A 15,283-nucleotide genomic window follows, 5' to 3' on the forward strand; every position below is an offset into this window, starting at 1 on the left:
TAATCATATCTATAGTAAAGAAAAAATATCCTGAATTAAACACTTGCATATGAAAGTCAAAAGAACACATATAAAGTGAAAGCACAGAAAAGTATGATGAAAAAATTAGATACGTACAAATTACAACCACTTTTTCTTTCTTCTAATTGTGAGGGTGAAATGAAGGAAGATTACATTGTAAGCATTTAGGTTTTAAAGAAAATTTTCAAGGGAAATAATGTAAAAATTGGCTCAACTATTCTACAGTTCTAAGTACCTGAACTTAATATAGCACACAGTTTGAGTACAGTATTTTAATATAAAGGAATTTTTAACTTGTTTAATTAGTATATTTCATTTTCCTTAAATATGATTATCTAATAAGATTATAACTACTTTGCTGAAAAAGCTTTGATATGTAGTGTTTAGTCTTTTGTCACTTTGTCATAGTCTTTTATGTAATGTTAGTATTTTACTTTTAGATTAAATAGTTATTTAGGAATAGGTTTTTAAATATCTAGTTTTAAGATTTTTGTTTAAAAAGTGTTTGTACTTTATGTTTTCAAGTTTAGTTCATCTCATATAAAGATAGTGTAGTTTATTTGTACTTTTTTTTTTTAAAGATTCCACACATAAGTCTTTTTACAAAACAGAAATAGAGTCACAGATGTAGAAAACACATTTATGGTTACCAAGGGGAAAAGCAGGGAGGGATAAATTGGGAGATTGGGATTGACATATGCACACTACTATATATAAAATAGATAAGTAATAAAAACCTACTGTATAGCACAGGAAACACTACTCAGTACTCTGTAATGATCTATAAGGGGATAGAATCTAAAAAAGAGTGGATATATGTATATGTATAACTGATTCACTTTGCTGTACAGCAGACACTAACACAACATTGTAAATCAAATTATACTTCAATAAAATTAATTAAAAATTTTAAGATAGTGTAGTTTGTACTAGTTCTACTTTGAAGGGACATTTGATTTTTAAAATTGAGTATATAATCAAAAATTTTGATCTATAAATTCTCATCAAAAAAGTTATAAAAGAGGAGGAATCAACCTTTAAAAATCTTAGGCAAAGATAATGAAAGGATCAATCTTTTTGTAGCATTCAGAAAAGTGAAATTCTAAGGAAAAAATTAAACCTAACAAGTGTCATGATCATATGACAAATTAGATCTCATTATTTGCCTGCATTGTGGGCTAATTATCCTAGACACCCCCCCCCCACTATTGCTATAGACTGAGTGGTGCCCCCAACATTTAGATGTTGAAACCACAACCTTCAATATAATGGTATTTAGAGATGGAACGTTGGGGAAGTCATTAAGTTTAAATAAAGTCATGAGGATAGGGCCCTTGTGATGGAATTAGTGTCCTTTCTAGAAGACATGCCAGAGAACTTGCTTTCTCTCTCTCCACCACGTGAGCACACAGTCAGAGGGAGCATTCTGTAAGTCAGGAAGAGAGTCCCCACCAGGGAACCCAATCTGCCAGCACCTTCATCTCAGACTTCCTAGACTCCACAATTGTGAGAAATAAATTCCTCTTGTTTAAGCCATTCAGTCTGTGGTATTTTGTTATAGCAGCCAAAGCCAACTAAGACAACTATCAATTTAAGAAATAGAAGATTCTCCTGCTTAGGTCATATTCAAGATCAAGTTGATGTGATTTTTTTTTTCAAAAATGTCTATCCAGAATATATCAGTCTGGCTGACCAGGGGCTGGCTAGCCTTTTGCTCAGATTACTGTTTTCTGTGTCCAAACTGCAGGTTCTGTTCAAGTTATTTGCTGGTTGTGAGTAAACTGAATAAAAGATGTGCAGTTACCAAACCACTCTCAGATGTCACTGACCATGGTGTGCGTCTGTTATGTACAAAGTGATATGTGGACCGAAGAGCTAGCTGCAAAGTTTGTACATTGTGCAATTGCAATTAGCACATGTGGTAACTGAAATTTGAAGCATAGTTTTAGGGGCTAGAATTATTTAACTAAGCCATAAAAACTGAAATCCATGCATATCAGAGCCATGCAAAGCATACAGTGCCTATACATGACACTTCCACTTGAATAGGTATTGTAATGCTCTACATATTTTCACAGAATTCGAGTCCTACTTACACCACGTGCATTTAAGAGTCTTAAGCACAGTAAAATTAAGCTTTCAGGGCCTTATTTTCCTAATATATAATGGGGAATATTAACCTACATAATAATGTTGTTTCTAATTACAAAAGAAATAGCAATTTTACAGTTCTTGACAAGTAATGTTTTCTATAAATATTTTGCATATACTAACACAGTTAACCTCTATTATTTTGTATCAGATATATGAATGTAGCATTTTCCAGAGGCTCCCCTTCTTAAACATACTATGGATCAAAAGTATCTATTTTTTAAATTTTTCTGTTCCTGTTCTAAAGTTAGAAGTTACATCTTCTGATAAAGTATTTTAAAAAATCAGTTAGAGTTTTGTGAGATCAGGGAATTTTCTCCTTCAATATTCATAGTTAATTTGTTAGTATGTAGAAGAGGTAAAGTTCTGAACATTGCAATCATTTACTCTGATTGCTGAACTAGATTTGCTGATTTTGGCAAAAACCCTGAATAATGTAATTCTCTAAGTCAGTACTTCAAGAAAAGATAGAAATTTATTTTAATATCTTTAAGGTTTATGTTATTTTATAAAATCTAAAATAAAGCATGAATACATCATTTATATCCATTTATTTTCAAACTTTATAAACTAGAAATAAAGTGTGAATTAAATATGAAACGTCAACACATAACACTAGGGCTTTGCTATGTGTGCCTTGTGGGCTGTAGTAAAAGCTGAGAAGAGAAAGGTCCACAGAAGATAAAAGAAATCGAATTCTTTGATCATGACAGGTATGTTTTCCCCAAGCTTAGGAACTGAGGATTTAGGTTTGGTTCCAGTGTACAGTTCACTAAATTGCTTCATCTGAGTCAGGGGAATTGTGAAAGCAATTTAAAATTGGCATTTTTCCATTATTTTCTTATTCCTTCATGTGTGCCATGTTGTTCATCATTTCTATGTAGTTTAGAACAGAGTTTTGATGTTGGCAATTTAGTATGGGTATAGTTAAGAAGAAATTCTACATACATGGTGGTGTGTATCGTGGGTGATTAATGTAGTAGGCAATCCAAGAAGTGAATCCCCAGTAAAAGGCACAACTCTACAAATAAAACAAAATAAAAGTTAGGGAATATATATATAGATATGTATCTATATATATGTATATATATCACAGCATTTGAAGCCAAACCATACATTTATATGCCACTCAGCAGCATTTTGGTATAAAAACTGTTATAAATTTTCTAAGCTAGATAAATGGAATGTTTCTTCATCCAGTAAGGTAGCATTTTTAAAGTACCTATTTGATATCACTAAGAAAATGCATTTCTTTGCTCAACCCTTGTTAATATAAATGACTAGGATATAGAGAAATGTAGCAATGTATTTTAGGAGTATTTTTCAAGAATAGCTTTTGTCTATCAAGTAGTAAATAAGAGTGAAGTAATAAAAATAATAAATAATTTATTACATGAGTTACCAATAGCCATTTTCCAACAGTAAATGAATAAAAGAATGAATTATCTTACTTATGAAACATTAGTAGCAATGTTTCTTGAGTGATTATAAAGGGAAATGGCCTGGTTTTAAGTGTACTAGGCTATTGTGCTGATCCTATATGATAAATTTTTTACCTTCTGTCAAAAGAGAAGCTAGTCTAAATGATTTTTTGAGGTTTCTAAGAGTTCTAGAGTTTACTGTTTCATTATAATGAGAATAAAATGGCTGCCTTGTTGAAATTTTTATAAAACAGATATTTGCTAAAATCCAGGAAGATTTTAGTAAAGGTATAATTCAGTCTGAAAATAAATTTTAAATTTGAAAATAAATTAAAATAAATATAAATTGGAAAACTGAACTGTACCACAGTATCTAATGTTCACTTGCATTTCAATGTTCCAGAACATTTCCCATTTTCTTGATAGTTAACTGGTGGTTAATGTTTGTATTCATCATTTTTGGGAAGGGCAAAGCTATTGACATTACACTAACAACGATCACAAATATAGAGTGTAGCATCATCATTTTAATCACACAAATGTATGTATATAAGAAAGTTTATATATGATATTCTTCTTCAAGTGGCACTTAATCTGAATTCAGTGCTAATTATTTGCAAAATTATAGGTGCCTAAAAGTATGTAGCTTGTAACATAAGGTCATGGAAGGTATTTTATGTAACGTTATTGGTTGTGGGCAGCTCCGATGAACTAGATAACTCAGAAATGGCATTTCAGGAGCAGAATGTTTAAAATATGTTGAATAGAAAAATCTAAGCTTGAGAGAAATAAACGTGATTAAATGATGATGCAGATGATCCAATACATAAAATTTCTCTATAATAATTAAAATTACAAAATGTATCAGTTCCCACCTTTATCAAATTTTTCAAAGGTGTATGTCCTGCAGAAACCTTGTGAACAAATAAGGTTTCCAAAAGGTATCGGATGTAGTGTATACAATGACAGAAGCAGGCCAAGCTAGAAAGAAAATAAAACACAAACACATTAAATTACCTTCCGAAAATCTTCCTCACCTTATGCATGTTTTGTTATTTTTTTCAGTTTGCTACAACTTTCTTTTTTTTATTTTTGAAGATACATATTTTTAAAAATTAATTTTTGTTGGAGTATAGTTGGTTACAGTGTTGTGTTAATTTCTACTGTATAGCAAAGTGAAGCAGTTATATATACACATATATCCAATCTTTTTTAGATGCTATTCCTTTATAGATAATTACAGAGTATTGAGTAGAGTTCCCTGTGCTAAACAGTAGGTTCTTATTAGTTATCTATTTTATATATAGTAGTGTGTATATGTCAATCCCAATCTCCCAATTTATCTCTCCCCTACCTTTCCCCCTTGGTAAATATAAGTTTGTTTTCTACATCTGTGACTTTAGTTCTGTTTTGTAAATAGGTTCATTTGTATTCTACAACTTTCTATTTATCAGGAAGTACTGTTTCTGGTAACCAAAATACAAATGTTTGTTTTGATATTTTTATTTTATTTATTCTAGAAATTTTCTAAATTTATTTAATAATAAAAGTACTGTTACAACAGTTTCTATAAATTTACTTCTGATGACACTCAAGATATTTTATAATACCAATCATAAACTATATGTTCACATCTGCCCAAGGAATATATATATATATAAATATAATAATTATAAATGTGATCATATCAAAATGCTGTAAGATTGAAGCAGAAAATGTACAAATTTGACATTCTATAATATTCAAAATAATTTTTCATTGGTTGTCTTTTAGCAAGCACCATAGATCAAAAAAGTTTGAATTTCATTTCCTATGGAGTCAATGCAGCTTTTATTTAGTTTAGTTTATGTCTGGTTTTTGACTGCCTAACGTATTGCAATTTTTTGTGTCTCTTTATGCCATTTGTTTTTGTTGCTGTTCTAACTTATCACCTCTTCTTGTCATTTATATAGCTAATACTTAAAAAGTAAATGTCCAATACTATTTACAGAAGTATGTTTCTTGTTTATATTTAAAATATATTTTATTAAAATATGCACCTATTTTATTATAAATATACCTGTAAAATTTCAAAAACTATGATTGTTATTCAAGAAAATCAATAAGGATCAAAGATTGTATACTTAAACCTATAAACATTCAGCATAAAAATCAGCATTTCATTTACAATATGTAAAATCAAACATTGAATCTACACTTGTAAGTTTATATTAACCAAAATGAATTAATAATTTCTGGTACTAATAAGAGTGACTTTAGGGAAAACAAATAAATAATCAAATGCAAACAAAGCAATCTGGCTAAATAGTTAGGGAATATATCATTATTCATTAATTCATAAAAATATAATTGTGTGCTTCTGGGAGAGACATATTCTGTGTGATGTGTATATCTGTGAACAATAGGCAAATTCTAAAAGAAGTGAGAAAACAAAGTGTAGATTTGGGGGGGAAGAGCTTTCTAGACAGTAAGAGAAGCAAAACCAAACATCCTGATATAGGAGGTTACATGTGGGTTCAAAGGACTAATAGGAGAATCAGTAGCTCTCTTAACTTGTTGGTTCTTTGGCAGAAGTATTTATATAAATACCTGAGTAAGAAAATTTTGCATTCTCTAAGAAAGCAGAAAAAGTATCTTATGCCCAGCAATGTAGCAGAGCACTGAATGAGAAATTTTAGTTTAAGCTATGATTAAATTAGTTCACTTATTTAATTTATATTATACCACTAGGGCATAGATATTAGCATAGCAGCTAGCTATGCCTTAATATCTGGATATATTCCACTTTGCACATTATTGAACTTTGCACTTACCAAGTTTGATTTCATTCCAAAATATTCTTTATATTTAATTATGGTTTACTTCCCTTCAAACACCAGCTCTTTCTTTTTCCAGTGCTAATTGAACATCCATAAATAGGCTTCGGTCCATTTCTTTTTTCCAATTGTAATATTTGAAAATATCTTATGTTTTATCATGTAAGTTTCAAGGCGTGAGGGCTATGAAAGAAGACACTTTATAGAGCTGCAAAGGGAGGCAGTGTACCAGGTTTCTGTTGAGGTAGAATATGAAGACAATGTTCAGATAAAAGGTTGACGATATAAGAGATTTTTCTAACAGTGGACATCGAATTGCAGAGGGCACAATGGAAGGATTCCAAGAGTTGAGGAGGGCTCAGGAAAGGCAACAAATAGAAGATTTTTAGAGTTTATTTAGATGGAGTGTAAGATATGAGGGATGACCTGAAAATGTGGGGTTAATGTGGTCACTGACCTAATCAAGGATAAAGTATCCAAATATCAAAAGCTGTTTTTTCTTGTTATTTGTTTGTTTTGTACTGTTTTGTTTTGGTTTGGATTTTTGCATTTAAGGCAGATAGTCAAAATGTGAATACTGAGCACTGAAAAGTTTTGTCTGGCTTCTTTTCCATCCCTAATGATGCATACATTAAGGAGGTATAGCCTTAGCCAAAGTGCATCTAATTCACTAGACCCCTCTGGGAGGTCTAGTGATACCTTTGAGTATGTATTCTCTATCTTAAATACCACTGATTGAATAAAGAACATCTGCATTTCATCAAACTCTGGACCACCATTTCACTACTTGATGAGGACAGAGATCCTGCAGGAGATTTGGCCTTAGTCCTAGGGTACAGAGGTTTTAAGAGATCCAAAGAATTTGGGGGCAGTTGGGTCACATATAGAGCTGAACCTAGCAGAAAAATATGGTATGATTCAAGGCAACTTTGGAGAATTAACACTGGAGTATGTAGCAAGTGAATATAGCATTTGAAATTTTATCTTTTTAACCTTGAGAAATGACATGATCCATCCTGAAATTGGATTGCCTTAGAGTTCTTGTGATTATTTTATAGACTTCTACTATACACTTCGAGTAGTTTGTGTGTTTGTGTGTATCTGCTCTGAATGATTTCATATAAATTTAACATATTTGCTCTTTAGGAAGAATGTGGCACAGATGCATTTATTACTGAGATGTTACAAAACATGCTGTGTTTGTGTTTAAGAATAGTAACCAGGTATCAGTCAATTCCTTTGAGAATGCTGCTGGGGAAAAAAAAGTGTTCTTTTTCTCATGCTGATGTATGTCTGGTACACGTTATATGTTCGATCTAAAAAATGAGGGCAATTACATTCTCCTATGAACTTTCCACCCCAGACTCTTTCTAAATGAATTGGGTTTTCTCTTAACTTAAGAAAAAGAAAGGTAGACTTTAACATTCCAAAAGGCCCTGAGCAACTTGGCAGATACTGACCTGACCATGTTCCCTGAGATTTAATCTCCCCTTGCTTCTCTGTGCCTCTGCTCCCCTAGCTTTCTCTCTGCTCCTACAAAGCACCAAACTGCTATGTACCACAAATAATTTCCATATAAATATTCCTCAGATTTACTAGTTAAAATCTGACACGTCCCATCAGAAAACAAAGAAAAACATTTAAATGTAATTTTCTTAGAAAAGCCCATCTCAGAACTCCCATCCTGGTCAGGTTCCTCTTTTTTTATACTCTACAAGTGTCCAATGTAAAACAAATGTGTATGTAACTGGTTTATGTATTTATTTACTCAAAACAATACTATTGAGTATTTATTATAAATTATTTAATGTGCTAAGCAGCAAAGATTGTCTGAACACCAAAAGACACCCATTATAGAACTTAAACTCTATAGAGGGAAAGACACAAATGACTATGTAAATATATAATTTTAAAGTAATAAATTGTATAAAGGAAAACATTTTAGTAGCGTATTTCTCAGGAAAGAATAGGAATGGCTAATACTGAGTAAGAAATATTGAGCTCTATTTGAAGTTTGAAAAAGAGATAAGGAGGAGGGAGGGAATGGAGGGAGGATGGAGGAAGAGGGATGGTGTGTAAGGGCATGGTAGGTATTAGGACAAGAAAGGTGGTAATTGTGGCTGCAGTACAGAATCAGGAGTCAAGGAAAGACTGGGGCTTCCTAGGTGGCTCAGTGGTTAAGAATCCGCCTACCAATGTACGGGACTCCAGTTCCATCCCTGCTCCAGGATGATCCCATGTGCCCCAGAACAACTAAGCCTGTGTTCCATAACTATTGATCCTGTGCTTCAGAGCCCATCAGCCACAACTATTGAGCCCACGTGCTGCAACTACTGAAGCCCCCGTGCCTAGAGCCTGTGCTCTACAACAAGAAAAGCCATGGCAATGAGGAGCCTATGCACCGCAAAGAGTAGCCCCCACTTGCCGCAGAAGACCCAACACAGTGAATGAATAAATAAATAAATAAACAAATAAATAAATAAATAAATTTATTTAAAAAAACAAAAAGACTGAAGGAAAGATAAATTTGAGGTGAGAAATCTAGGAGTGCAGTTATTCTGTATCTTCTAGCATCTCTATGACCTAAATTTTGCTTCTTAGTTCACTTAGAGTTTAGTCGTTTGCTCAGGTTCCTTTTTTTTTTTTTTAATGAATTGCCTTCTTCCCCTTTGAAGTCCCAAACAACTTCCCTCAACATTCTCTTTTATCTTTAGTTGAGGATGGTATTTAAGGTGAGGGCTTTGGCCATTTTGGCAAGTGACTCTGTTTTCCTGAGTCTCTCCCATGTATACATGTTATTAAACTTTTGTTTGATTTGCTCCTGTTAAAAAAAATTAACTCTGCATGTCAATATAGCATCTTGAATGATTATTCTTTCTCTTTAATTTGATATTTGATATGGAGAGAGAAAGAGGTTATTTCCACAATATGTGAAGAACTATAGTTATATATTCTGCTTTGATAACTGTCCTGATTAAAAATAAAATTTGGTTTTAACTTTTGACTTACTAAAAGTAATTTTTAAAACCTTTTCCTTCCAGTTTATTAGTTCACTCATTATTTCTTTTCTATGCAATGTTGCTGATGTTTTCAGAGAAGTATTCATATTTTGAGCCCTGTATATGGCCTCTCAGCTTTGTAACATTAAGCTTTTCTCTTGTTAATTGTGATCATAATTAACTGAAATTACTTGTACTTTAAGGTACACTTAAAGTATATTAAGTAATAGTTCCTTGTTTATAAACTTATAAGTTGGCATGCATACATTATTTCTTGTTATCTAAAATATGTTTTCCTAAAATTGAAGCCACTATAATTGGGTTTACAAACAATCTTTATTAACATAATATCTGCGTACTAGTTTGTCTCATTCTTAATTTCTATGTGCCATGTATGTGTATTACTTACTGTACCACTGGGTGACGTAATCTTCTAGAGCTCTCTTTCATGTCATATATATATGGGATTCTCAAATAAAAGAGGAGATATATTAGCAGAGGTCCTGTGTATTCAGCCAAAAATACCTGAAAAAAGAAAGTGATTTAGATTGAACAGTATATTTTATAGACATTATTAAGGTTTATTTAGGACCATAATAAGCATGTCCACAGACTAAGCCTGCTACATGAACTGGTGAAATGGGCAGGTGAGCATCTGTTCTTGAAAAAGAACTAAACTAAGTGCCATCGCAAATAGCAAGGAGTCTTTCTTGGAAGAATTAGCCAAGTGCTAAGGAAAAGGACAGTTATAAACAGTTAATTTAAAATAAAAATATTGAACATAATATAATAATTTCTTTGTAAACAGTACACAGTAATTTTTATTTTATCTAATGATAGTAAATGCATTTCTCATGTCTCTCCAGCCCCGTACGTAGTGAACCTTCTGTATTAACTGTCCCTGTCATTGAATGGAATGGGAAATAGTTTTTCTTTCTTTCTTTTAACCTTTTTATGGCCATTTCATCTTGAACTCAATCAGTTTGACCCTATTCAAATCGAAATAACTTACTTCTCTCTTTTGGAAAATTTAGATTAAATCTAATGAGTCTGAGTGAGTAGTTTTTAAAAGACAGACTTCTGAATTCTGGAGCTGAGTGGCAATGATGTATGCGGAGAGAGATATCCAATCTGCAGAGAGACAACCATAAGAATTGGAAAGATAATTGGAAACAAGACCTTGTGATTGCAGAGAAATTAATTGGCTGACTGGTTTTCCAACAGTTTTCTGAAACTGGTGACTGTACATTACTTGGTTTTGTTTTGATGCTAAAACCAGGTTAAAGTCACACTCTGAAATTTTCAACTGAAAAGGGAAAATAATTTCCCTACAGGTGTTCAAACAGAAGAGAAAGAATACAAACATGAAAATGATAAATTCAACTGCCATTACTACTTCGCTTTGTCTTTGCCAATTTTCATCATTTTCTAAGGAAGGAAACTTGAAACTGTACATGTTTTGCTCAAATATACAGGTGTGCACATTGGTTATTAATTATACTCTTATCTCAGGTGAGAATTTTGTGTAGCTACATGGTTAAAATATATGATACATATGCACATACCCATACAATTACATATATATGTATATATACATATGTATAAATAGCTTTTATATATGCAGATTTCTTCAGTTATACTTTTTTTAAACAATATTTTTTACCTCATGAGGCAAGAAAGCCTTTTATGTGAGGGTGAGAACAAAGCAACATCTGATAACTTCAATATTAAAGCAACTTTTTACTGAGAGAAGAGACTATATTAATTTTTGGCATACAACATTCCTGATTATTCAGATATAGAGAAAAATGTTTATCACTTTTCAATGTCTGATAATAGAGTCTAGTTAATAATACTCTAGAATAATTAGGAAAGTGATTCTTTTATTGCAACAAAAAGTTTAAAATATCTATATCATTGCCTCTATCCTAGTCAATTTTGAACAAATTCTATAGTAATATATCAGAAATGAAAAATGTTGTAAACAGTAGTTAACTTGACCAAATATCACTCTTTATTAAGTTAATAAAAATGTTATCACAAATATCAAGCTTATTTGGATCAGAGGAAATTAAACTACAATTCAATCTCCATCATCTCCTAAAAAAAATGAGGGGAGACTGCTAGCTTGCAGTAATATGTTCTAGGAGACCCAATATTTTATCACAAATATTGTTCATGCTGAAACATGGGGGTTAAAAGAGTGCCAAAGTATGAAGGATGTATCTGGACCTGAAAGCTCTGGAGGATAATAAGAGATAACTTTTGGACAATGCATCTTTCAAGCAAAATGTCTATTTGGATACAGATAAAAGGAATAGAGATGTTTGATTAAATTTAGGAAGTAGTCAGAAAATAGGTTTAGAGTAAAGAAAAACAAGGGCCAGATACAGAAATATTATTAAAACACACTTCTGAAACAGGAATTGCTCTTCTTCTACTGAAAAAAGTAAAAACAAAACTAAAGCCAAAATAAACATAAAAACATATCTATTTACAGGTATACAGCCTAAGCAAAGCAATGAATTTACAAATATTAGGAACTACATAATCCAAAAGTTTAGTAGAGATTCTATATTCAAAATAAGCAGATACACTTTCTTTTTACTCTGAAGACATATACTACTTTTAAATTCCAATTTAATTCTAATATAAAGCTATTTTCCTGCTTCTCCTTAAAGAAAGTTCTCTGTTTTAAATTAATGTGTTGCTTTAAATGTAAAATCCACTATTTCTACTAGGCAAGTTATTTAATTGGGATTTTTTGGAGTTTCCGTGGAATATTCAAATTGGTATATGTCCAAATTGAAAAGGAAGAAGGCAATAAGCTGTTTAGAAAATACAAATGGAAACATTCAGCTGCCATTGTTGTAAACTGATTAAGACCCTTGTGTCAGACTACACTTAATGCATTTCATTCTCCCTTAATTTTTCTTTTTAGTCCTGTCATTATTGGGGTGGTGTTGGCTTTACTTGTCTTCTAAAATTCCAGTTGACAGTTCAAAGCAAAATGAACTGATCATTTTACAGTTGTTGGAAATTACTGTCAAAAATAAAGTAGTGCCAACCTTAATTTTCTAAAGATAGGAGAGCTACTAAGTAAAATTATGAGAATATTCCCCAGTAGTAATATCACTTTGTACTCAGTGAATGTTATTGAAGCTAATGTGATACTAGAAGGGTTCTTTTTTTAAAAGAAAAATTAACTGTTCTATGAATAACATATAATGGAGAATTCTATTCCCATGTCATTCAAACAAACCATCCTAATGTGATCAGCAAGGAAAAGGGATCAAAATATTTTTTAGGCTCCAAAGAGCTACTGAGTCATTGAAGAATTAGAAGGTCAAGATGTTTTACATAGGGCTCCGAAGTAGTGATTAACTTGGGATATGAAGCTTAGCAACAGCCTGATAAAAAGACCAAATCTTTGAGGGTGCCTGAGAATGGAAGTACAAAAAATATTGCTTTTTTACTTTCAAAGATGGAGGTGGTTCTATAAAATCTCCAGGATTTGGGTTGGGACCTAGAAGAGTTACAACTTAGCAGTGCAGATGAGGCAGAAGTAGATCTGTCTTCATAGACACTGAAGCTCAGCCTGAAACCATTTCAATCATGATCTGCAGAATAATAGATTATCTTTGAATGATGATAACATCATCCTAGGCCTCAAGTTATCTTTAAATTTATTCTCATAAATTTTCCTGCACCGGGTCAGAAATATGCAGGTATGCAAGGAGTGAAGATATTATGACCATAACTGAAGGACACTGAAAACAGGTGAACTAAAGTTGCACATAACAGAGTTATCAATTAGATTTAGAAAAAATACTTTTAATTGTCAAGGAAAAATAAGAAGTTGAGAATTTAGGCAGATATTTGAAAACTCTGTAAAGAAAAATGTGAAAGCGTAATATGAACCCTGGAAGGAGAATACAAAGAGAATAATAGAGAATCAAAAGATGACAATTATGCTAATTTTTCAAATTAAATATATATATCAAACCATAGAATCAGGTAACACATAAATTCAAAGCAGGATAAATAAGCCACAATCATACCTATGTACACCACAATCAAACTTCTGATAATCAAACAGAAGTAAAATTTTAAATAAGCCAGGGAAAAGACTTTAAGGAATAGAGTAGACTTTTCAACAGATACAATGGGAGTCAGAAGTCAAAATAATGCAGTTTTGTGAAGTAAAGACCAAAATAACTGCCAACATGTAGATTTTTTTCTGCAAAAGTATTCTCTAAGAATAGAAGTTAAATAAGTTCAATAAATACATTTTAAGATGAACAATAATTGAGAGAACTCATCAAAGACAGAACTAGAATAAAGCATCTAAGGTGTTTTTCAAGAAGGATGACGATACCAGATGTAGGCTCAGTATTAGAAGGAAAAACTAATTGCAGTGAAAAGGATAAATCGAAGTAAATGTGGTTGGCCATATGAAATTATAGTATTAGATTTTGGCTTTAAAATATGTAGAGAATTAAAATAGATCACAATAATAGAAAAGTCAGGAGGAGCCTAAATACCTTAAAGGTATTCATGTATCTCTGCAATAACTTCACATTAGTAAACAAACAATTTTATTAGTGTTTAATATTTTAAAGGTGCACATTATAATCTCTAGGGTAATCACTAGAGTTAGTGAAAAATAAAATATAACTACCAAAATACTATAAAGGCTAATAGAAAAGAAAGGATGACAATTAATCCAAATGGAGCAAGAAAAAAAAAAAAAGCTGAAAATGGATTATAGGACACACGAGGCAAATTAAAAGAAAACATTTTGATGATTAAAAACAGATAATTCTTTATAATAAAAATATAATTAAAATTAAAATATAAAACTATTAAACTATTAGAAGAACTCAAAGAAAGAAGAAAAACTCCTGGGCCTAGGGCTAAGCAAAATTTCTTACACGTGATACTGAAGGCAAGATCCTTAAAAGAAAACAATAAATTAGGTTGCATTAAAATTGAAAACTTTTTGTATAGCAACAAAAATCCTGTTAAGAAGATGAAAAGACAAGTTACAGCTGAGAGAAAATATTTGCAAACCACATTATCAGACAAAGGACTTGTATGTAGAATATAAAAGATACTCTTAAAACTCAACAGTGATTCCAGAGAAATAAAAAAAAAAAAAACTATGTTCACACCAACACCTACACACAGATAGGTAGTAGCTTTATTTGTAACAGCAAAATACTGAAAATATCTGTCAATGTGTGAATAATTAAACAAATGCTGTTACATACATACAACCAAGTACCACTCACCAATAAAAAGAAGCTAAGTATTGATATATGTGCAACAACCAGGATGGATCCTAAGAGCACTATGCTTAGAGAAAAACATCAATCAAAAAATATTTGAATCTGTTTATATAGCATTTTCCACATGCCAAAAATATAGAGATGAAAAACAGACTGGTGGTTGCCCCAAGATAGGAAAACGAATGTGTGAATACAGAGGGGTAAAGTGAGGGAGTTCCTTTGTGGGAATGAACAATTCTATATCTGATTTTGGTGGTGAATGCATGAATCTGTGCAAGAGATAAATTGCATAGGACTATATGCACACACAAATGAATATAAAAATGGTGAAAACTGAATAAGATCTTTAGTTAGTAGGATTTGTATGATGGAGACTATTATATTAAGCCTTTCTCTTAAGTCTTCCAATAAGTTCCATGAGACAAGAATTTTCTCAGTATTCTGTAACAAACTCTTACTTCATGAAAAATATTATTAAACTCTTAATTTTGACCTTGCTAAATTAAAGAGATTATTTCTCACAAAAAAGCAAACTTATGATCATGATGTTATTATAGGAGTACATTTTAATATTTTATAAATGT

General features: G+C 31.6%; 1 protein-coding gene across 1 annotated transcript in view; it reads right to left on the reverse strand.

Annotated features, from left to right (window-relative positions):
- Positions 1 to 15,283, reverse strand: part of TECRL (trans-2,3-enoyl-CoA reductase like) — a 106,126-nt gene that overhangs the window by 28,928 nt on the left and 61,915 nt on the right. Inside the window, exons 5-7 of the mRNA XM_057727847.1 lie at positions 9,818 to 9,933; positions 4,469 to 4,574; positions 3,121 to 3,193 (exon numbers count right to left, since the gene is read on the reverse strand). Of these exons, the coding sequence (XP_057583830.1) occupies positions 3,121 to 3,193; positions 4,469 to 4,574; positions 9,818 to 9,933 (295 nt within the window). The remainder of the gene's footprint in view (positions 1 to 3,120; positions 3,194 to 4,468; positions 4,575 to 9,817; positions 9,934 to 15,283) is intronic.

Source organism: Hippopotamus amphibius, chromosome 3, assembly GCF_030028045.1.
Source record: "Hippopotamus amphibius kiboko isolate mHipAmp2 chromosome 3, mHipAmp2.hap2, whole genome shotgun sequence".
Classification (NCBI taxonomy): Eukaryota; Metazoa; Chordata; class Mammalia; order Artiodactyla; family Hippopotamidae; genus Hippopotamus; species Hippopotamus amphibius.